The 22205-nt window shown below is 46.1% G+C and overlaps 1 protein-coding gene across 1 annotated transcript in view; it reads right to left on the bottom strand.

Annotated features, from left to right (window-relative positions):
• The window catches only part of LOC105362159 (E3 ubiquitin-protein ligase Rnf220), a 132606-nt gene that overhangs the window by 4239 nt on the left and 106162 nt on the right, over nt 1–22205 (bottom strand). Inside the window, exon 4 of the mRNA XM_011499512.1 lies at nt 783–1051. Coding sequence (XP_011497814.1) covers nt 783–1051 — 269 coding nt within the window. The remainder of the gene's footprint in view (nt 1–782; nt 1052–22205) is intronic.

Genomic DNA, 22205 nt, shown 5'->3' on the forward strand with positions numbered 1-22205 from the left:
CATTCGCGCGTAGACTAAATGGTCGCCGATGGTTGCTGGGCGCGCGTATTTGTATGTAAATAATTGATGAAAGAAACAAGGTCGTCGATGTTTATGATTATATTTAAGCGACAACACTTTCAATTCACAATCTCGTACCCTTAAGTCTCTGAGAAAGCGACTTTACTGTATTAATAATCGCGCGTAAGCTTCGATATCTTCGATACATTAAACATATTCCACGTAATATCGTAGTGGTTAATCGGGTCAAAGATGAAGTTCCGTGGAGAGGAGGAGAAATTTCGGCTATGAGCAAACTCGTCGAGTACAGAGGTATAAATAACCACTAAAAGACATTATCGATCGTCAGTCTGCATCGCTCTCCGCCCTCCGCCCTCCGAGCTTATCGACTCGCGTTAATCGATAAATTTATCGAGATAATGGGCCGCAGGATAACGGAGAGAGGTGTGACCGACATTGGAGCGCGAAACGATTGTAAAATGCTCGTTGGTAGGAGAGAAGCATTTGCACGTGGAGGCGAAGCCTATGACACTCGGACCTAACGACTATAAAAGGTATTTAATACAGAAGCTGCCGAGTCCAAGGCAATTCATTGCATTGAAATAGCAAGGATGGTTGTGGGACGAGGGAGACTTGTAAAAGCGAGGGCGGGAAGCGTCCTCGGGGCCCGCGGGGCGCGTCACGTCACCGACTTCGAAGCTCGAGGGCCGGGAGATTGGTGGCGACGGACGAATGTCGGACGGACGACGGACGGGCGGCGGGCGGCGGGCGGCTGCACTCACTTGTCTGTTGGCCTTGATCCGCTTGTAGGTCTCCCATCTGCCTATTGGTGTCCCGTCGGCCGCCGAGGGCGTGTGCAGCAACTGGCCGTGGCCGTGCTCCGGGGCACTCGCTGGCAATCCGGACCTCGAGGGCCTTGGCCGCGACGAGGCCGAGGAGAGCTTGAAGAGCCGGTCGAGCTCCTGGAGGAAATGCTGCTCTAGCTCCTGGGGCCTCACTGTCACACCGCAGACTGGGCAGCAGGTCGGGTCAGCCGAGAATTTCTTCTTTCCTGCAAGGCCAAGCGTCGATCGCCCAATGTCATTAATGCATTCCCATGCGTGTGCGACCCCGTGCCCGTTATCACAGGCCTTGGGGTGGGTGGTGATGGTTTTGTTTGGGTGGGTTGGATGTGGGGTAGGGGTACGGGGTAGTGCTGAGGGGGGGGGGGAGATGGAGATAGAGGGTCGAGGTTATCCTCAGTCATTTGCCTCCGGGTCTCGAAGCCCATTCCCGAAGCTCGCGCATTCGTTTGGCCATCCGGGTTTGTTTTGAAAATAGGGGTGCAGAGAGGAGGCGGAAAAGGAAAGAAACGGTAAGGCAAGAAGTTCGTGTAATTTCCTTTGACGAGACGCGTATGTGTAATAGGCGAGGGAGACGAGCGAGGAGTATTGGAGTGCTTCCAGCGAGGATCGGCCAATCGTTTGTTTGTTTGTTTGATTGTTTTTTTTTTTTTTTTTTTTTTGTTTATCTGTTTTGTTTTTTTCAAGGGAAAGTGCTCGCTCGCGCGAACACATCTCTGGCGTCGGTCGTGTCGACAGTACGGAAGATGCATCGTCGGTCGGCACAAAACACCGGAAATCCTCGCGTATTATGCGTATTATCCTCCCTCTCAACCTCCTGACTATTTTTACAGGCAGCGGCCACGTACGTGGTACTCCTTCCCCATCGACATCGCCTCCTCGTGCCTCTCATCGTTCCTTGTATCCCTTCTCTCACATTAGCCGTGGGAGGGAGACGTAGGAAGGGCAATAAGATAGGTTGAAGGAGCGTAAATTTGGTTTCGTGTAAGGCTACGAGTCTCTCCTTCGATTTTCAACACTCGATGGTAATTACGATTTTTTTTTTTTTTTTTGTACGTATCGTGTGATTGAGGGCCATGGGAACGGGCGAGGGGTTGAGCGGAGACGGGGGAGAGAATAAGCAGGGACTTTTCCATTCAAAGTCGACCAGCGTGATTTAACGTTTCTTCGCACCCGACTAACTTATCGTCCATTCACGATGTGCTCTTGGGCCTTTATTTTAGAATTTGATAGAAAATCACCGGCAGATTCTTTAAAGTGTCGTTATTCGGTTTCTTCAACTCTCTTTTACAAAATAATTGATCGCTTTCAATTTTTTACTCCCCCGAAACGTGCAAATTTTCAATCACCGAATAAAAAGTGTAGCTAACATTATATACGTCACTCCGACTGTTAGTTAAATACATTAATGTTGAAATAGCTTTGGGTCTTTTTGTCATTGGGCTGCGCACGTGATGAAATCATTGATATGGACCGATGCACTTTTGATTAAAAAATCAGTTTTATTTTCATTTTTTATTATTATTATTATTATTATTTTTTTAATTAAATTTATCACGTGAGATTTTTCGGGACGGCGCTTCTCTGTATTAGACATGTGATTTTCCATGCTACAAGAGCGTTAGGAGAAGTAGATTTTGTCTGGAGTATTACAGAGATTATTTTACGACTCATTTTGTTATTGTAGAGGCAGGTATGCACTAACACAGATGGTTTAATGACTCTTTTCACATAGCTAGAACTCGAGAGTTGAAGGTAAAATCAAAATTATTCAATGAATATTCCTTTACCGAATTGTTTAAACAAATACTCCATTTTTTATAAAAACGAGCTTTGCTAGTAATTTTTATTATGGGAGTAACATTGCAGCCAATTTTTAACGAATGAGTACGATAAAACGTTATGTAAAACTAATAACGATTCATAAAAATGAAAAAATTAATTAAAACAAATTCTTTTTGCATTTTTTTTTATTTGTCTGTTTGTTCGTTGGTCATCGATCATCCATATTTCTTTTTCATATTTTCACACGCCTACTAGTGTTGGCATTTGTAAAATTACGCATTATTTCCAGCACGATTATTGCTTATAAATTAACGACGATTTAAATCTTTATAGCGATATTGCAAATACAGCACGTCCAGCCCATCACTATGTTACATTTGACAAAAGCAATGGGGAATAAATTTTTTTATGCCCGGCCATTTTTGTAATAATTATTTTATCGCGGCATGCATAATTTATCATTAGACACGTACGAGGGCCGTCCGTTAAAAATGCGTTGAAATAAAAATTTTCGCAACGTCACTCCGTCCCCGCGCTCCGACGCTGTTCGCTTTTGTTTATACAAACAGAGTCGAACAGAGTCCGCTCTCGTTATCGATTAGGACGCGCGCGTTATGGCCTCGACTTATTATCCGCGCAGGGCGCGTCGTTACGATCGCCCGGGTACGTCCCGCGGATAATCCTCGCTCAACGTGCGAGACCGTCCTATCCAGTCCCGAGACAAAGCTCGACGAGACTCGACGAGTGTGACGGGTAATCTGTCCAACTCTCGGCCCCAACATCTCTGGCAAGATGTATCTCGGCATTAGTGGGCGGTGGTCCAGGGCGCGGGTGAAAGGCGATGAAGGTCGCGTCTCGTGAGAAGCCTCGCGAGTCAGCGACTTTGGATGCCGATTGAGCCTGGTTGAGGTATAGCCTGGCGAAGCGGGCCGGGGCCGAGGGGCGAGCGGAGGCAGGGAATCGTAAAAACGACTCGCACGGCTCTTAGAGGTCGATTCGTCGTCGGGCAGGAGTGAGATGCCCGGCTACTATTCTTCTCCCACCTACTTCGTTTATTTGCGGCATTCCCTAGCCGTTTAACATATCCGCGTCTTCTTCCGCGCGGCACGCACGCGGCCAGCTTTATCCGAGTAGCGGGAGGAACTTCTTTGTCCTCGGGCTATAGAAGTCGAGCGTCGGTCGACGGGGACCCAGGGGGTAAGGGACTTTCACCGTCCCTCTCATTCTACGACTATTCTTTCCCCTTTCAATTAAGTGCCCTCGCAAATTTATGTGAGCTCGCGCACGCCACTCCACTCGATGTTCCCTTTGGCCTTGCAGCTAAGGACCGCTCGTAGAATGAGCGAATGAAAGAAAGAAGGAGGAGGCGGAAAGGAAGAAAGAAAAGAAGGAAGGAAGTAAAGAAGGAAGGAAGGACGGAAGAGGAGTGTTTCGATACATGCGAGCCCGAGGAAATTTCCCCGAGGCATTATTCGTTCGATAAAGATCCTAAAACGACGCTCGACGTTTCTAATAAGCAAATCGTCCAAGATATATGTGTATAGAGATAGAGATAGAGAGGGTGAGTGTGTGTGTGTGTGTGTGTGCGTGCGTGCGTGCGTGCGTGCGTGTGTATGCGTGTCGCATGCGTGTGAAAACATTTTAGTCTATGGCAAGGGGGTGGAAAAATGTTTGACAACATAAAAAACAAACATTGACGATAACATTGAATATAATAATGATCATGATCATGATCATGACGATGACGATGATTATGATGATGGAGGGAAAAAAAAAGGACTTGAACTAAAGAATAATATCGGGGATGAGCCTTGATATTCCCACGTTTCTCTCCCCGTGGCACTTTTCCAAACTCCTTGCTCTTCATTTTACTTCGCATACATAGTATGGATATATAGTTTGGTGGGCGAGAGGAGAAATGGCCATGTGCCGGGGATAGGCAGTAAGTAATCCTCCAATAATAAGAATCAGAGTGGCCGTTTACGGTTAGAGACTGCCATTTCTTTTCTCCCGACTCGCTCGTTTATTCGCGCAATTAAAGAGAGATGCCAAGAGCGGAGGCCAACGCGAGCAGTAAGACGAAGCAGGTGGCTAAGCCCCGAGCTCTTTATCTTTTTTTATCTCGTTCCTCCTCCCCGGGGCCGAACGGACGCAGTTTCGCGGGCTATCTACGCCACGAAGGCCATAACGGCCCTATCATTTATACGGTCGGACCCCTCCTAGGCTGCGGGCGCAACGTCATCGCGTTCTGGGAAAGCGTCGGTGAAAAAGGAGGGAAAAAAGTGCGGCCATTCGTACGTCTATCCTCGCGCGCGGAAGATAGACCGACGCGTAATACCCGCGGTATATGCCGCCGTCCCCGCTGCCTCTTTCCATTTTAATTAAAAAAGAAGAGCGGCTGCGGGGTATCTCGATACTTAAACAGCTACTCCGGTTGATATAACGGGCCGATAAGCCCGGGCGGGGGTGACGGGGCAATCCTCGCGGGTGGCTACTTTATTTCGTCCCGATGAGTGCGCGAGGACGTGCGAACGAGGGACGGCGGTTGGGTAAGGGGGAGAGGATGGAGAGGATGGGGGGGGGGCGACGGTGTCACGTCGCGTGCTATGCCCACGCGACGACGATAACGGATACGACAATACGGACCTTATCCGACCTCGCGGCAACTCCTCAATTTCTTCATTACACGCCTATTAACGCCCACGGGTGTACAACGTACGCGCGCGCTCCTTATCGACGCCCGAAACGGTCGTTGGAGATAAAACGCGTTTGCGCTAATAATAAATAGAGTTTTTTTCAGAGACACCCAATGGCACGACTATTCCACACGATGGTGGTATTGTGAATTTCGTGAAATAGTGGCGCGCGAGGACGAATGAACGGCTCTTTACGTGTGATCGACGCGTCTAATAATAATTATTGGCTATGTACGGCGCGCCTTGAACATCCTATTGTTCCCCGTAAAATCGCGTGACGTGTACATTACGTCTGCACGAGCGCGCGCGTTACCTAAGTATTAATTTAAATTACTGGCCGACGTTGATTACTTAAGTAAGTATGAATATATTATAATTGTTTGGACATCGTGGATTGGTCGAGCACTGTGGGTCGCGCGAATCCGGCCAAAGTGGAAAAGTTTGAAAAGTCAATTAGTCGTAAGGCTCATTGTCGATTTTCATCGATATTTTTCAAATTCATTGGAGGGTAAGGATTGGGTAATAAAAGGACGTCAGCCCGTTGGCGTAGCAGGATAGGAGCGAGCGCCGATGCATTGGGCATTGCGGAGTTGCGCGAAAGCTTATGGGGTGGGTGCCGCGATTTGGATTCCTGGCGCATCGCTCGACATCTGAATACCTCTTTGATTTAATAGAGAACATCAACGTGCGCGTGGAGAGGAAGGGTGGCGTCGGTCGTGGCCGCCTCGAGAATCGGGAATCGACGAGCCGGGAGCAACCGAGGCGTGTTACCGAGGCTTTCGGTGCACTCGCCTCTCCCTATCTCTCGCTCTCTCTCTCTCTCTCTCTCTCACTCCCTCTCACTCTCTCTCTCACTCTCTCTCACTCTCACTCTCTCTCACACTCTCTCTCTCTCTCTCTCTATCTCTCTCTACCTTCCACACTCAACACTTTTGCCTTTGTGATCCATCAAGCCTTAATTAATTTCCCCTATTATAACGATTATTATTTCACGGATGCGCATTTCGATGCGCCACTGTGTATTATTATTATTATTGTCCGTGAGCGCGCATAAGTTTAATACGGCGTTCGTGAAGCGTGGAAAAACGAGGAAACGCCAAGGACGAATAAGGAAGGCCCAGTATACCGTTCGGGCCCGTCTTCGAAAGACGATGTTGTGGAGGTGGTCGGTGGCCGCGGTGGAATGATCGAGGGGGTGGGAATTGCCGCGGGATTGGGGAGGGGTGGGTAAGGCAAGGTGCGGGAGGTGGCCAAGAAACCGCGAGATGGACTTTCGGCAATTACCCGCGCCCCTGGCCATATTTATGTCTCGACTTTAATCCGAATAAAGCAATTAACTCTAATATTGACGACCGACTCGTGTTCCACTCCTTCTCTCGCTCTGTTCCTTTTTTTTTTCTTCGTACTTTTCTCATTCCCGTCTGACACTCGTATTTCTTTCGCTGGTCGAGATAAGGTTTTTTATCGCAATCGGCTGCTCGTGGTATGTTGTTTTTCGCGGATTATTCGCCAATCGAAAATACACGCGCAGCGTTAATGTTTGCGCGCGCAATAATACATACACAAATTACAAGCCATACTTTTTTTCGTAATTTTATTCTTATGCCTATCTCTCTCTCTCTCCCTACCTTAAAATAATACCATTCTGATGCGTCGATAGCCAGTATTATTTCTGATTACAAGATTAATTATTATATCCCTCGTGGTGATTACTAGTTAAATATAAATCATTTGTTTTTTGCTTTTGGTCTTTGTTTTTCATTTGCAAGGAGCATTTATAAGTCGGATATTAAAGAAGCGCGAAGCCAAGAGAATACAGCAAAACTTATCGCGTCGAGTAATAATTGGCCATTATTATCAGTACGATTTTTCAAATTATATTATTTAAAAATTACGACAAATTATGCATAGAGGATGAGGTAGGGTTCGTTACTTTATTAAGGAAGAAGAAAGATAGTCGAGAAAATTTATGATATCTCCAAGACATTACTAACAATGTATTTACAAATGTAATCGATCGAATTCTTGAATCGTAATTTACATACCGATCTTAATAAACAACGACTTTATCAAGAATATAAATAATACAATATGAAATGAAAAATCATCGAGAATTATGTGCACGTATGTGCGTGCATATATTTAATATTCATACGTTTGTGGAAAATTTTTTTTTTTTTTTTTTACATTTTATTTACTCTTCAAATGCTTAGGTTTTCTAATAATTTCTTACGAGCGATTGGATGAATTTTTTTTTTTTTTTTTTTTGTATCAAAATCTAAAAATTCTTTCTGATTGCCAAAACGCAGTCTTATACATGAAACATACTTCAAATTTTCAAATTTAATTTTCAGTCACACAATCCGACTTTTTTACTTGTAACATTTATTCTTGCCCCTGTAGCCGAAATGGCGTGCAATATTTTATTTAAACATAATAATATTTCGGCACATTAATTCTCATAAGCTCTACACATATAATTTAATAGACATTATACGTGCTCTCGTTAATAAAAATTATTTTAATATACATTAATGACTCAATTATTAATAAAGTTAGCGAATGACTCGGTAAAGGATGTAATATGAGATTGTAACTGCAATTCGAAAATAAATTATAGAGTCGAAAGGTGTTGCAATCGGTCATGGATAATGATACGTGATCAAGCCTAATGAGAAAGACAAGAGTTTCGGAAAAGTACTTTTGATGGGCAACACGTTATGTCGATATAGGAAGATTTTTGTAAAAAAGTGCCTGCATTTGATCGTAATGGATAATACATCATTATATATTACAAATGTTGCATATGAAATTTCATATTACAAAATAATATTCATAGCCAATCGTTTCAATTCGTTTCGCATTGTTTATATCTAAAATAGAGACTTCACCCCGATAATCTTCGTGCAGTTACGTTTATTGCAACATTTCATGGCGAGCTTAGCGTTTGTTATCAAGTACTACGGCGCTATAGCGTCCCATGATTATGTACGAAGGCATAATCCTCGAGTGCTGCTAGACTGATTTCGATAAGAAAGTATAACTGCCTGGAAATTTAGTGACTGTCTGTTTACAGTGCGAATCTCAAGAAGGAGCGCCGCCATGACAATGACAACGATAACGACAATGATAACGACTATGATAACGGCTATGATGCTGATGACGAACATTGTGATGAAAAATGAGAGGGTGAATCAGTAGTAGACAGACCAGGAGTAGTACGAAGAGGAGGAGGAGGAGGATGAGGGCGAGGATGAGGAGGTGGAGGTGGAGGTGGAGGTGGAGGCGGTGGCGATGGCGATGGCGGTGGGGCAGGGGGGGGGGGGATTAAACTTTCGTATAATCCGGTTTTAATTAAATAACCAGCGGGAGCGAAGTCGGGACTTTCTCTCTCTCTCTCTCTCTCTCTCTCTCTTTCTTTCTTTCTTTCTCTCCTCCCTCCCCCTCTATCTCTCTCTCTCTCTCACTTGCGGCTCCGAACTGGGGAGAGAAAATCCTGTGGCCGAAAGAGTTGCGGCGCATACGAAATAGCGAGAGTAAGAGAGAGAGAGAGAGAGAGAGAGAGAGAGAGAGAGAGAGAGAGAGAGGGGATTTGGGAGGCGGGGGGGGGCGCCCCTTCGCACGCACCGGCGGCTGTCGGACATTTAAGCGTCAGGCATTTAACCACAACTGTCGTCTTCCGATTGCCTGAGTTATGGCGCGCGTCCTCCCGCTTTTCCGTTACTTTTAATCGTTACCCCGCCTGACACTCGCTTTCCTCGCTTTTAACGGCCTTGCCTACTCCCGGTAAAATGAGCGGCTATGCGCGATATTGCCACAAGAGCGACTAATGATGGAGATTGAGGACATTTTTTGCGATTGGTCCCGCGAGCGAATATTTTAACGCGCAACATTCCGCTCGCAAGTCTTGTCCGATTCGCCACACACCATATCTTATCAATAATCATATTGAACTCCGTAGCATTGATTTTCGCATAATGGGCTCGTTATGCCGGTGCATAAGCAGAAACATTATTAATCGCGGGACATATATCGATTATATGCTTATTAAGGTATTCATTTTGTAATGCCCGCGAATATTCTTTCATTATGCGAATTAGCGCATTATGGATTGGAGAGAATGAGATTGGAGAACTTGAAGAATAAAAAAAGACGTAAAAATATTTTCAAGTCTGTGCGAACGTGGTTGAAAAAATTAATTGTATCATATGTTCGTGAGTATTTTGTCTGGCGAATTTTCATTCTAATATTTCCGAGCTTTATAGGCGATAAAAGAGAGGCAAAATTAACCCACGCAAAATTAAATTAAAGTAGGGTTAAAGTTTCACCTGAGAATTATACAATTGATCATAATGGCACACCTACGTTTTATTTAATTTCCAAAGTATTTAATTATTACGAAATCTTTTTTAAATCATGTCTTTAAATCATGGGCTTCTGATTTTTGCTCATTTACGATCTCGAAAATATTATAATGCGACTGCAGTAGCAAATATCGATATTTATTATTAGCCTTAATCATTCATACTTAAATTGCCAAATTTTTAATATTTAAAAAGAGCAAATAAAATTAGATTGTCCTATTTTAAGTATATAAGCGATAAATTTGCACATTATGTATATGAAGCAATCGTTCGTCTTCGACGAGTCGTTGACGATTAATATGAAGAGAGATCCATCCGGCTTTACCTTTTTGGAAAACACTACATTATCTAGGTTTTCGAATCAAACCCTTAGTTTAATTTCCATATTTAGAGAATGTCGTATGTATCGATCAAGATTTCTCTAAATATAATCAATCCACAACAGATTAGACGGCAACGTGACGTATTGGTTATGCACGCCAATGAGCAAAAAAATATGTATAATTTCAATCGAATCGTGGACATAAACTTTTCACATATTAAATTAATTGTACGATACAATTGTTGTAATTTCTAGGAATTATTTATGCGAAATCGTCTCGTCGAGCTGTCAGTAATTCATCATAAAGGATTGTCAATCTTGTAATACTCCAATGACAATACTCCATGAGGCTCATAAGTTTCAATATTCAAAAGCGCTAATCACTCATGGATGCTTTATTTATACTTCCATTCTGTCTGCTGATAATAATTTCATTTAAGTCATTGTCTTATTTATTATCTTATATTAGTTAATCATACTAATAACACGACGATATTATACATCTCTTTAAAATTATTAGATCAAACAAGTTTTCCTTCTGAGCGTTATGTTTGGTAGATATCTATATATCTATCTATCTATATATATATATATATATATATATATATATATATGTATATACACGCGCGCGCGCACACACACATATATATTATATATATAAAATACACTTGTCTTTTTCGAGAATCCATGGGGTGTTGGGATATGGTGGAGAATACAATTTTTCTTGACGTTTCAATAATTAGATATTCTTGAAAGAAACGCATCATACTTCATAAAAAGGTTTTCTTCTGTCTCGTAAGCTCGAGAGGCCGTAAAATATCGTTCGCTTAAGTACTCTTTTTCAACCTCTTACAACTGTGTATATTTGTAATAAGGATAATTTAAACGCATTCCTATGAGCATCATAGCGGAATCCAGTGGCGCGAAATTTTTCTCGCAACTTTAGCAGAGCAGCGTGAGTAGCCGCTTTTTCGAATAATCTAGTAGGGCAAGATTAAAGTTTTATGGATGTTGCGTGGTATATATAAGGGATTATAGGCATTGTCGAGTACCGAGTGTAATAGTCACGAGGGTGAATGCCACGACTTCGGCGAACGTTTTATTAATAACTTAAGCCAGAGAAAACAATAGAGGTAGCATTCTTAACAATTACCGAGCTTAAGCGTGGCCAGCACTGCGATTTATATAATGACTTCAGAAATTTACTTGCTCTCGTAACTCAGGCTTAATCTTTATTGTTGCTTTATAATCACGATGAAAGGGGTGAAAACTTTTACCAATGCCGTGGTACTTTGATCGATTGAAAGAAAGTTCTCTACCATACACGTGGAAACATCAACACGAACTTTATTATTATTTAATAGCTATTAACTTGCAAAAATACGTCTATTCGCCTTAAGCTTTCAACGACACATAAAGTCACTCGAATTCAGAATTGTGTTAAGCCATCCTGGTACAACAGATGTTACTAATACTCTGCATGCACTACGCGTGCATACGTATATATATATATATATATATATATAGAAATGGAGAGAGAGAGAGAGAGAGAGAGAGAGAGAGAGAGAGTGAGGTGTGTACGCGCAAGACCATTGAATGTATGCTAATACTCAAGTTTATTGTATTTGCGTTGAAAGTATGTCTAATGACGTTGAATAGCCCTTGGGTGTAAATTGAAAAGTCCAAGCCGAAGAAAAAGCCATTTCATTTGCATTGAAATTCGATTAAGATCCGCTTGTCAGCATAAAAGATTCGGCGTTATCACAGTGGAGAGGTAATAATTGATGTGGGAGCAGGAAGAAGGAAGCACCGACAAAAGAAGGCATTAGTCGCTTCCTACCGATTTTCCTCCTCGAACGCCACGTATCCTCGCGATTATTGGAATTCGAGTGGGCGTAAGTAGCGAACCTCACCCACAGTAATAAGAGGCGACGATTTCGCCGTCGAAGGGCTGGCTGGAACCGCGTAATATCGCGAAATAATATAATAATTTGGAAAATTAGAGGATATCCAAGAGCGCAGCGTCTCGGGTAGGCCGCCAGAGATGCCGGGGATTAGTCGGCGCCTTGCAAGAGAAAAGGGAAAGGCCATGAAAACAAGATGCTTGCCAGTTAAGTCAGCCGCCGTAGCATAAGTTCGGTAGTTAAGGACGTAAGGACGTGGGGCGGCTAAGTAAGGACTATGCCCTTAGTTTGGCGAAGGAACGCGGGGGCTCCTTTCATGCATACCGGAGCGAGCGCCAGCCGGTATAAGGGGATCTATTTCTCTATTTAATTTCCCATCTTCGTTCGCCGTGAGCGAGCGTTCGTTCATCTCGTCAGAGGCTGCGCTGCGATCCTCGATATCCTCGAGCTCTCGCCATCGCCATCCACGATTTACGGCTTACGCACCTTCTTCCGTGTTTTCCCTATTCTCTCTCTCTCTCTCTCTCTCTCTCTCTCTCTCTCTCTCTCTCTCTCTCTGTGTGTTCCTCTTAACTCTGCCCCTACCTACTTTCTCCTTCTCCACTATGTTTTTTTCCTTCTTTTCAGGACGACGCATCGACATCATCCGTTTTCTTCTTTTTCGTCGGATAGCAGCGACCCCCGCCCCTCGCTCACCCTTAATTCGCATTTACAGCCGTAGATGCCCCAGTAGTTTCCCACCTCGCTCGTTGAACTTCTCAGAGGTAAGAGTGAAGGAAGAGTACGGAGAGCTCGATCGCTCGTATAAAATCGAGCCGTAGCTCACCTGCGGCCCAACGCGCGAAAATGCGACTCCGGCCAATCGCGCCCTCGGGGAAAACAACGGCGGATGATTGATTTTTACGACGATGCGTGTGACCGCCTCACCGTCCGTTAGATTTATTTAATCGATCCTCGATGCTGCTTACTTTTCTTTACGCATCAGGAGGACATTTTAGTTATCATTGTTTTATGGGCCACGTTACCGCGATACCTCGAGCATCAGAGTTTGCGCATTGCGCATTACGGCTTTCATGCTGGATTATATGCACTTTGCTCGTTAAACGGCCACGCCACCGACTGCATTAAGGCCCCTTAAGACAATTAGAAAATATGCAATTGGCAGATCACGCACGATAGAGGCATTCCGAGGGACGATGTTTTTTTTTTTTTACCACTAAGTGCAGCGCAGAAACGGCAACAGCAATTTTCCTATCTCTTTGCTGTCCCTGTCGGCCCGAGCCTACGTTTTAACGGAAGCAGTCATTCCAGTGAGAAGGGCGAGTGTCGGAGCAGTCACATGGAAATCTGCCAGGCGGTATATCAAATCAAATATTAAACTTCTTACGATCCTCATCTATTTATATAGAGCGAAGTTGGCGTATAGCCGGTAACGAGCGATTGTCATTGCGATTGAGAATTCGTATTAGCGAAATTCGCGAAAAGACGTTAATGACAGAACCAATGGCAATACTTTGGCAATACTAAAATAGTCGGTAAGATTGATTGGCGTCGGCAGCTGTAATGCATTAATCGGAGAAATCGCGAGGCGCGCTTCACTCCAACTCGAGCATGAATTATTTGAATCGGGCCACGGCCAGACTGACATCGTCGAACGCATTTGGTAATGCCTGGACGTCGTGGAGGTGTCGAGTCGCGCGAGCCACTTTTCCCAAACCTGAAAATCATTATCTCGTCACGCGAACCTTGTAATTCTACTTCTAACCAGGCCTCGATCTTTGATCCGGAGCTTTGGAGCTGTCGTTGTCCGAGGGTCGGTCGTCCCCGGTACGCTCAGCGCGCTATCAAAGAGCTCCGTCGTCGGCACATCGTGGGGCGGTTAAGCAGAACAGTTCCCGGTAAAAAAGATACCCGGGCAATCTTTCCTTTGGGCGATGTGCAGCGTCACGCGTGAGCGCATCAACCGGCGTAGGAGGTCCTTCATATAGGAATTCCAATCCGTTTGCCAGTCCTCCGTCCGCCCCTTCGTCATTCGACCGTGGGAGGCTAGAGAAGACGCGCGCGGCCCTCTTCGCGAGAAAATCCCCTCTTGACGGCAGTGGGGGGACTCGGTCGCCAGCCTTAAATCACGGCTCCTTGTAATTAAGTGAATGAATGGCCTGTATCACGGGTTAATATTCGCGTCGTGACGTATGACGCGCTGCCGCTCCGAGACAAATCCCTTATATATATCATCGCTCCGGCCCGGGGTCTGCCTGGCGTTACTGTTGCCGCCGCCACCGCTGCTGTTGCTGTTGCTGTTGCTGCTGCTGCTGCTGCTGCTGCTGCTGCTGCTGCTGCTGCTGCTGTTCCCCTCGAGCCCTGATGAGCGCCTCCAGGTCCTTCTCGGTCTCGGGGTCCGTCCCTCCTCTCCCGGCATTATACGCGGCGGCAGCGGCCGTGCCAATATTCATAAACACGTCGAGGGCTCGGCAATATCTTACTCGCCGGCGCTATAAAGACGCCTCTCGCTGCCTCGGCAGACACCGGGACTGCGGGCGTCTCTCCCGCGCGTCGATGTCGACGAGCCGCTCTTTACCGTAAAAATCGCCGCATAAACATGGGCTGAGGGACGCGGGAGGAGCGGGGAATAGCTGCGATATTCCCTCTCTCGTGTTTCTGGCCTGAAACAAGGTTGCGGCCCGCGAGACGCCAATTCCCGAGACATAGAGGGAGATGGCGAGGTGAAGAGAGACAGAGTGAGAGAGTGAGAGAGTGAGAGAGTGAGAGAGTGAGAGATTGAGAAAGGGAGAGAGACAGCAGTGGATAAGAAAGATAAATACGCGCGGTACTTTTCGCGCGGAGCCTCCTTCGGTCTCGCGCTACTTTATGAAGTGGACCGAGTCCCTCTCCCATTCTCTCTCGCCGTGTCTGTGGAGGAGGCGCGCGTGAGCTCCGACCGTAGCTTATTACATTATCATTTTTTCGGCTCGTCATTTTAACTTTTACTCCCGAGCCTTCACTGCCCCTCCGTGCTGCCCGCCCAGCCGACGCAACAACTGCCGCTTCGTTATTCCGTAGTTTATTTGGGTTTTGGCGTGCGTGCGTGCAGCGCGGATAATTGGACGGTTGGCGCAAAAGGAATAGCTCGGCTATAAGTAGCGAGAGCGAATCCCGGGGCTTTATCTCGCTAATAAATACGTGGCTACCGCGTATTTACCGGGGCACTGATAATAAATACGCTTAAATAAATAATGCCCGTATGTGAATACGTTGGCCGCCATCGTATGAGACAGGTATCGGCCGTATGAGACTAGGGACCGGGAGAGCGGGCGGATGGTTTGGCGATGGTAGCTGCGGGGAGGGGGATAACATGTGGGACAAGTCGACAGAGACATAAAGAGACAAAGTGGGAAGGTGCAGGAAGCGAGAGAATAATTACGGAATAATGAAAGATACCGCCAAAGAAAGCCATGGCAACAACTGCAACGAAATAGAGAGAGAGAGAGAGAGAGAGAGAGAGAGAGAGAGAGAGTGAATGAGAGACGGCCAACAGCCGACCAACCGCTCACTCTCAGAGCAATTAGTTCGTGGGAGAATGACGATGACGATTGGGAGGGATGATTGTGCGTCGGACGCGAGCTTTGGACAAACGACGGCCCGGTCGCATAGCCATAGACTCGGCGCCACGAGTTTCTTTGATACCGCTGAAGCGTGAGGACGTTTTCTGTGCCTGGACAGCGGCGTTTCCTAGCCATCGTTATGATTGTGATATTACGCCGCGGAATGCGAGCCAGGGCTAATTAAACGGACCTGACCCCAGTCTCGTATATTAATTAAAATTGGCGCACCCACGCTGTGGAGCCTCCACGAGCAGTTACCGGGTCTTTATCGGTGGTCGGGGCGATGAGGGAAGAAGGGGGAAAAGGCCCGGGACAACGACGAGATCGCCCTGGTAATTGTTATTATCGGGATGAAGGTGGTGCGTGAGCCTAATTGACCGGCAGGAGATCCGATTCCGATAAATCGCCGAGCAGATAAGGCGAGCGGTTCCCTGTAACGGTGCCACACCTTATCTGCGACGATGCGCATAAGGATGTGTTTGCATATAAGGCGAGGATGAGTTGGGCGGGTGGGGTGGGGTGGGGAGGGGGTCGTGCGAGAGGGGAAGAGCGCATTGGGGTCTTGTAAATTACAATCAACTGGCGGCGATTTGCCGCGAAATCCGTATATTCCTGGATGATCCGGCAGATTACATTGTGACACTATGGCCTTCTAATAGAAACCTCCTACTTCGACATTGGCGAAGATGGCTGGTGTGCGAATAATTCCCGACCCATGCTGCATTGTACGTGAATCAAGAGCTGCGAATGTACGACGACACGAGCTCGACGCTGCGCTCCAACACCGACAAGTTGGTATTTCTTATCGGATCGAGTACGACATCTTACACAATGTAGTCCTGAGCGTATAAGCTCCGAGTACTTTATGGTACGACTGGAACGGAACGTCCACTCTTTACTCTCTCAGCAGGTTTATTATCATATGGTGCCAGTAATTTTCGGCGAGAGAAAAAGCATTAAAATAATATTATTGTTGCGTTAGAAATTAGGTGGGATATAGTATGCTGGCCGTGAATGGAATAAATAAGAAAGCCGAAGACGGCAGGACGATTAAAATCAGCTATGCTCGGATCAGTGAGTTTTGTTTTTCTGTTTTTCTTTTGGTTGTCACTCGACTCAAACGATACGCTTACTTGAAAAATCATACTTTCGCCAGATTAGTCAAAGACTTCCATAATAACGGCATCGGCTAGAACGATGTGTGTGGCGTCACTTGGCATCACTTGGCGGCCTCCTATCGATAATGTCCGTCCCTCATTATCGCGTATTCTCATTCTCATGAAATTCCGGACCGACCAACGCACCAAAGCTCACCTATTAACAAATTTGCCCAGAAGAGAGTTCCGTTGAAAAACTATTTAAACTAACGATCGGTCAAACGATAGCTATTCGATATAATATTTTTGGCCCAACATGCCCTCTTAAATGTCAGCGCTACGGTAAATTCCAGGACCGTCGTCACCTCGACGACTTCACGCTTCGACTGTCCCACTGTCGACGCCAATGACATTATAATAATAAGGCCCAACAAAGATAACTCGCTCAACGCTCAGGATAATACTAAAGCTGAAATTGGTCGATCTCCCCCTCCCCCTGCCCCTATTACTACTACCACCCACCTACTAGGGCACCGCTAATTTTACTTTATAGGGGCCCTCGCGATTGCAATAAACACGCGGGACTATTTCCGCCGGGACAGCGGGCTCTACACGACCGCGAAGGCGCCCTCGGCCTCTTTATCTCGCGGGGACTCTCCCACGTGATTGCGAGGATCGATGCGAGCGAGCGATCGGCCAGAAATAGCGCGGGCTCTCGCATTTTTCTCCCCACCCGCCCGCGCCAACTTGCTGGTACAGCGCAGGATACGGAGGCGCCCAGCGGCGCTCCACGGTGTTGTCGCGCCACGGGATAACCCAGCAGCCGCTCATGCCGGGGCCCAGCGCATCTCCTCCCGGCGCATGTTTTAGGGCCCGCGGAGCACGCGCCCACCGCTGCGATTGCCCATAACCGCGCAGCTCTTATATAGATGTCAGATTTTCAAAGTTATAAAGGTTATATGGGTGAGGATGGGTGATCGGAGGGGGTGGGGGCTGGGGGGGGGGGGGGGGGGGGGGAGGGGGGGGAGCGGATGAGTGGATCTCTACTGGTCGTAAAGTCGGTCGGTGCCTTTGCTCGCACGGTCGAATCCCGGATAACGCCACGTCCACGCACGCCGAGGCATAGGTGTATATTGTCGGGTTGCCCCTCGTAAATACCGCGAGGAGCGCGGGACTCGATGTTTTTGCGTATTATTGCGGCTCTTTGTCAACTCCCGCGTCCTTCCCTCCCCCGACACTACGGGAAGTGTCTGACGTACCTTCGTAGGCAGCCTCGATGCTGCCGCCACCACCTCCGCCTCCGCAGCCGCCACCGCTGTTGAGTTTGCCGAAGGCCGCGAGGCTCCAGAACAACGCGGCGTTGAGAGGCGCGACACTCGGGTGATACATGGACATCCTCGGCGACGTTACGGTTCCTTACTAACGCACCGCTACTGTTACGCGCGAGCTCCGAAACGAGAAGACATCCTGTCGCGCGCCATCCAAATTGGAAACTGAACAGCCCGGCAGGGAAGGAGCCGTCCTGCTTGCAGCAGCTTCTCACTCACTCACTCACTTACTCATTCACTGTCTCTCTCTCTCTCTCTCTCTCTCTCTCTCTCTCTCTCTCTCTTTCTTTTTTCGACTCGCTCGGTTTGCTCTGTGTCTCTCTGTGTGTCAGACCTATGCTCGGAATCGAGTCACGCTTGCCGAGAGGGGGATTGAAAGAAACGAAAAGCGTGCGAGTGAGACCGAGTGAGTTAAAAGGAATCAGAGAGAGAGAGAGAGAGAGAGAGAGAGAGAGAGAGAGAGAGAGAGGGAGGGAGAGGGACCCTTATACACTAGCGAGATCGCACCCTTCTTTAGCAGCCTGAATCATCCCCCAAGTTAAGGAGCATTCGCTCGCTCGCTCACTAGCTCGCTCACTTACTCTATCTCTTTACTTATATGCGAGCTTTTAACATTGTATGCGTGTATAAAACGAATCGTTACTCTTCGCACAACGACGCGTTTTACGAGGAAGAAAAATGTTACTAAAAGTTTCGCGTATCGAGCCTTTTTAAATACATGGGCACAAAAAGATTCTGTGAGGAAACATTACGCAATAACCAAAGTGTATTAGTCACCTTTTAGTTTTTTTTTTGTTTGGACGGCTATTGATATTCTTCTATTATAAGAAATTGTACATTAAGCCGAATGATGGATTATAATCGAATTGAGCAAGAAAAATAATATTTCATTACTTTCGATTAAGCGTTTTACCTATCGTTCTATTTATTTATTTATTTATTTATTTATGTATTTTTATAAGCGGAGTAAAGTATCCAGAGTACAAGGATAATCGAGAGTACACTTAAAACTTTAGTTCTAGGATAACTCAAATAAGTGAACTGTTGAAATAAATCGTTTTGAAAGAAGTTTATGTTTAAAAAAAATTATTATGATATTTCAATAACATGAGAAACATATTTGCAAATACGTGATAGTTGATATGAGGTTTTTTTTATATTTTCACTAGTACGTTTGATATTCAAAAATCTTAAAATTACAAGAACTTAAAGCACCATTATTGCAGGTTAAAAGGTCAGAACAAGTTTATTCGAATGTCATTGGTTACGTTGACGGAGCATTTCGTCATTATATAAGAGTATACTTGGATATATAATTGGCTAAGTAAGCAGGAAATACTTGTATCTATACATTGCGAAATTGCTTGAGTATATATACTTCAACTCAAAAAAAAAAAAAAAAAAGATTACAGGTCATTATTTATATACGAGAAATTATAAAATTAAAGTAAATCAAGGCTTAGATTGGATTTTCAATTTCCCATGAAATCGACCTATCGCTGAATATATGTAATTTTTAGATCGCCTAACATCTTCATACAATTTTTAATTTAGCATCATTAATTACGACTTTTACATTAAAATTATTTTGCTGATAGTTAGTATCTTGTATATAGGCGAATGACGTTTATTTTTTTTTCTTTTTTTTTTTTTGTTGCCGATAACGGGAAGAGCCGCTGAAAACCAGTAGGCTCATCAATCACGTGATCCGCTATAAAAATTTTAGGCCATTTGTTACACATAAAATACTTGATATTTGGATTTTGTCCTCGCGGAAGCTCGAAAATGAGAAACGACAGGCTGTTGGCTAACCGGCATCTTCAATTACATGGCAATACGAAAATGCCGGGGCGGGCAGCGATCGCGCCACACAAAAATCAAGCATAAAACGAGCGAGAAACTAGCTGCCAGAGGCTGAATTATGAGGTGCGCGCGCACATTACGTTCGTGTAAGTGGGCACGAGTGCGTGCGCGTCACCAGCAAGGTGTCGGAGCTACAACGAAATCACGAAGTCCCGATTATCCTTAAACGTAGAGCATTGAATGACTGACTGACTGACTGACTGACTTGAATGACTTGACTCCGCATACGGGGCGGTTGACTCCTGACGCCGCCACAAAGACTCGGCATCCCCGGCTCCGCTCACGGATTAGTGAACTCGCCGAAATGACAGACAAACAACACTCGCACTGACGTTTCCACGCGTTTCTGCATTCCGTACGTGCGATTCCAGCCGAGCTAAGCCGCCGACCCGGACAATGACTCTTTATGTACATTGTACGTACGGTGAATAATGGGCGCATACGCGCGCGCGCGCTCGTGTTTGTGTCTGTGTGTGTGTGTGTGTGTCTCTCTCTCTCTCTCTCTCTCTCTGTGTGTGTGTGTGTGTGTGTGTGTGTGTCTGTAAATGAACTCGATTAAAAGCAAAAGAGAGGAAGGAATAATATTCACGAGACGTACATTAGCGGGGATGTATAATGGCCAGCTCGGCCATGTGTATTATTATAGGGTCTAGTGCTTACCTATTTGAGGATGTCAGCGCGCGGATGCATTTCACGCGCGATCTTTGTGACTACAATGGGCAGAGTGCGTCCTTCTCCTTCTCTAACTCTAACTCTAACTCTCTCTCTCTCTCTCTCTCTATTTTTCTGTGTCAATCTGTGTGCTTCTCTATTCCTTCCCCTCTTATTCAAGCAGGGCTCTGTATCTAATCGCGCTAATACAGATGTCAACGTATGAGGAGACAGTTTGCTATGCTTTGCCATTGTGCGTGTTTGCATTTGTGCGCTTATTGATGCGTGATCCTTTTTCAGTGATTATCACGTTGAAGGGACGTTCCGTAGGATAAGATTGTTACTCATATTGATTTCTTATTAGCTTTGGCTGTGATCTCGTCCGAGCCAAATTTCTCAGCAAATTATTCATATTTATTCATTGCAATAGGGAATAATTTGCATTAAATTCAGGGGCCTAATTTAATTTTCCCGGGGCATTCTAGTATTTCGGTATGGGCGCGTTCAAGCGTGTGATTTCATTATAACAGAGCTTTTTCAATGCCCAGACCCTCCGTGTCATTTGCGCGGCCGTTACCTCGGCACTCACGCGCTGTCATTGCCGACAGTATTATCGTATACTCTACATTAAAAATAAAGAAATAAGAATATAAAAAGCATAATAATAATAATAATAATAATAATGATAATAAAAGAAAACAAAAGATGGACGGGAAGAAAGAAACGAAATACATCGCAAATCCGCGCGAGTCGCGAGGCGCCTCGACCGCGTTCGATTGGCCCAGAAAATTTCAAACGCCTTCCACGCTCAGAGCGGCCTTTATCCCAAAATCCATCCTCTCTCTCTCTCTCTCTCTCTCTCTCACTCTCTCTATCTGTCTGTCGCGTCGTCTCGTAATTGACATTCGCACGCGCGAGATTCCGTAAAGGGAATTGGCACCAGGAGTCGCGAGGGGCGCGGTGGAGGGCAGAAAAAGGCCGACGATCGCAGCCAATAACCCCGGGGGACAAGACACACGGAAGTCGGGCGCACAAAGAAACGGCCCCTTATTTATGCCCGCGGCATAAAGGCCCGCGACGACGAGGTTGAGCGTGATGGTGGCGGTGGCGGTGGCGGCGGCCCCCGTTGATATATGCCCGGGTGATGTAAGTGCGCGCGAGCGGCAACAATGATACGCGTATCAGCGTTTTGTCCGTGGGCGACGTTCCTGCCCCGGAATTCACACTCGGATGATGCGCGCCCCGCCGCTTCCCGACCCTCCTCTGCGCACGCACCGCAAGTCCGGCTGCCGTTTAAGTTATGTACTGCGACGGAGTGGCTTCATCCTTGGTCCTGCGGTCGGGGACTATTTTCTTAAGGCGACTATGGGAGCTCGTTGCCGAGTGTTGTTGGCGGCACGAGGATTCGAGGACGCAATCCCAGCAGACGTTACGGCGTCTCTGTTAACATGCGTAATCGTGCCTCGCTGCTGGCATCGTTGGGAACGAGGAGACACTCGGCACCAGGAGACCTAATCAGACGACAACAATCGCGCACCCGGGTTAAGAAGAGGCGGATCAGCAGCGAATTAATAATCGCGGCCGTCCTTCTCACCACGCATTAGCGCGCATTCTGAAGTGATTTTTAATCGATGGTTGAGAAGCTGAGACGAGAAGTCCGGGAGTACATCCCGGGGAATACTGACCCCGTTGGAGTATTTCGTCGATGTACGGGCGATCCTGGTTCGGGGGAATGGAAGAAGTCGACGATA

Source organism: Ceratosolen solmsi, unplaced genomic scaffold (assembly GCF_000503995.2).
Source record: "Ceratosolen solmsi marchali unplaced genomic scaffold, CerSol_1.0 scaffold35, whole genome shotgun sequence".
Lineage (NCBI taxonomy): Eukaryota > Metazoa > Arthropoda > Insecta > Hymenoptera > Agaonidae > Ceratosolen > Ceratosolen solmsi.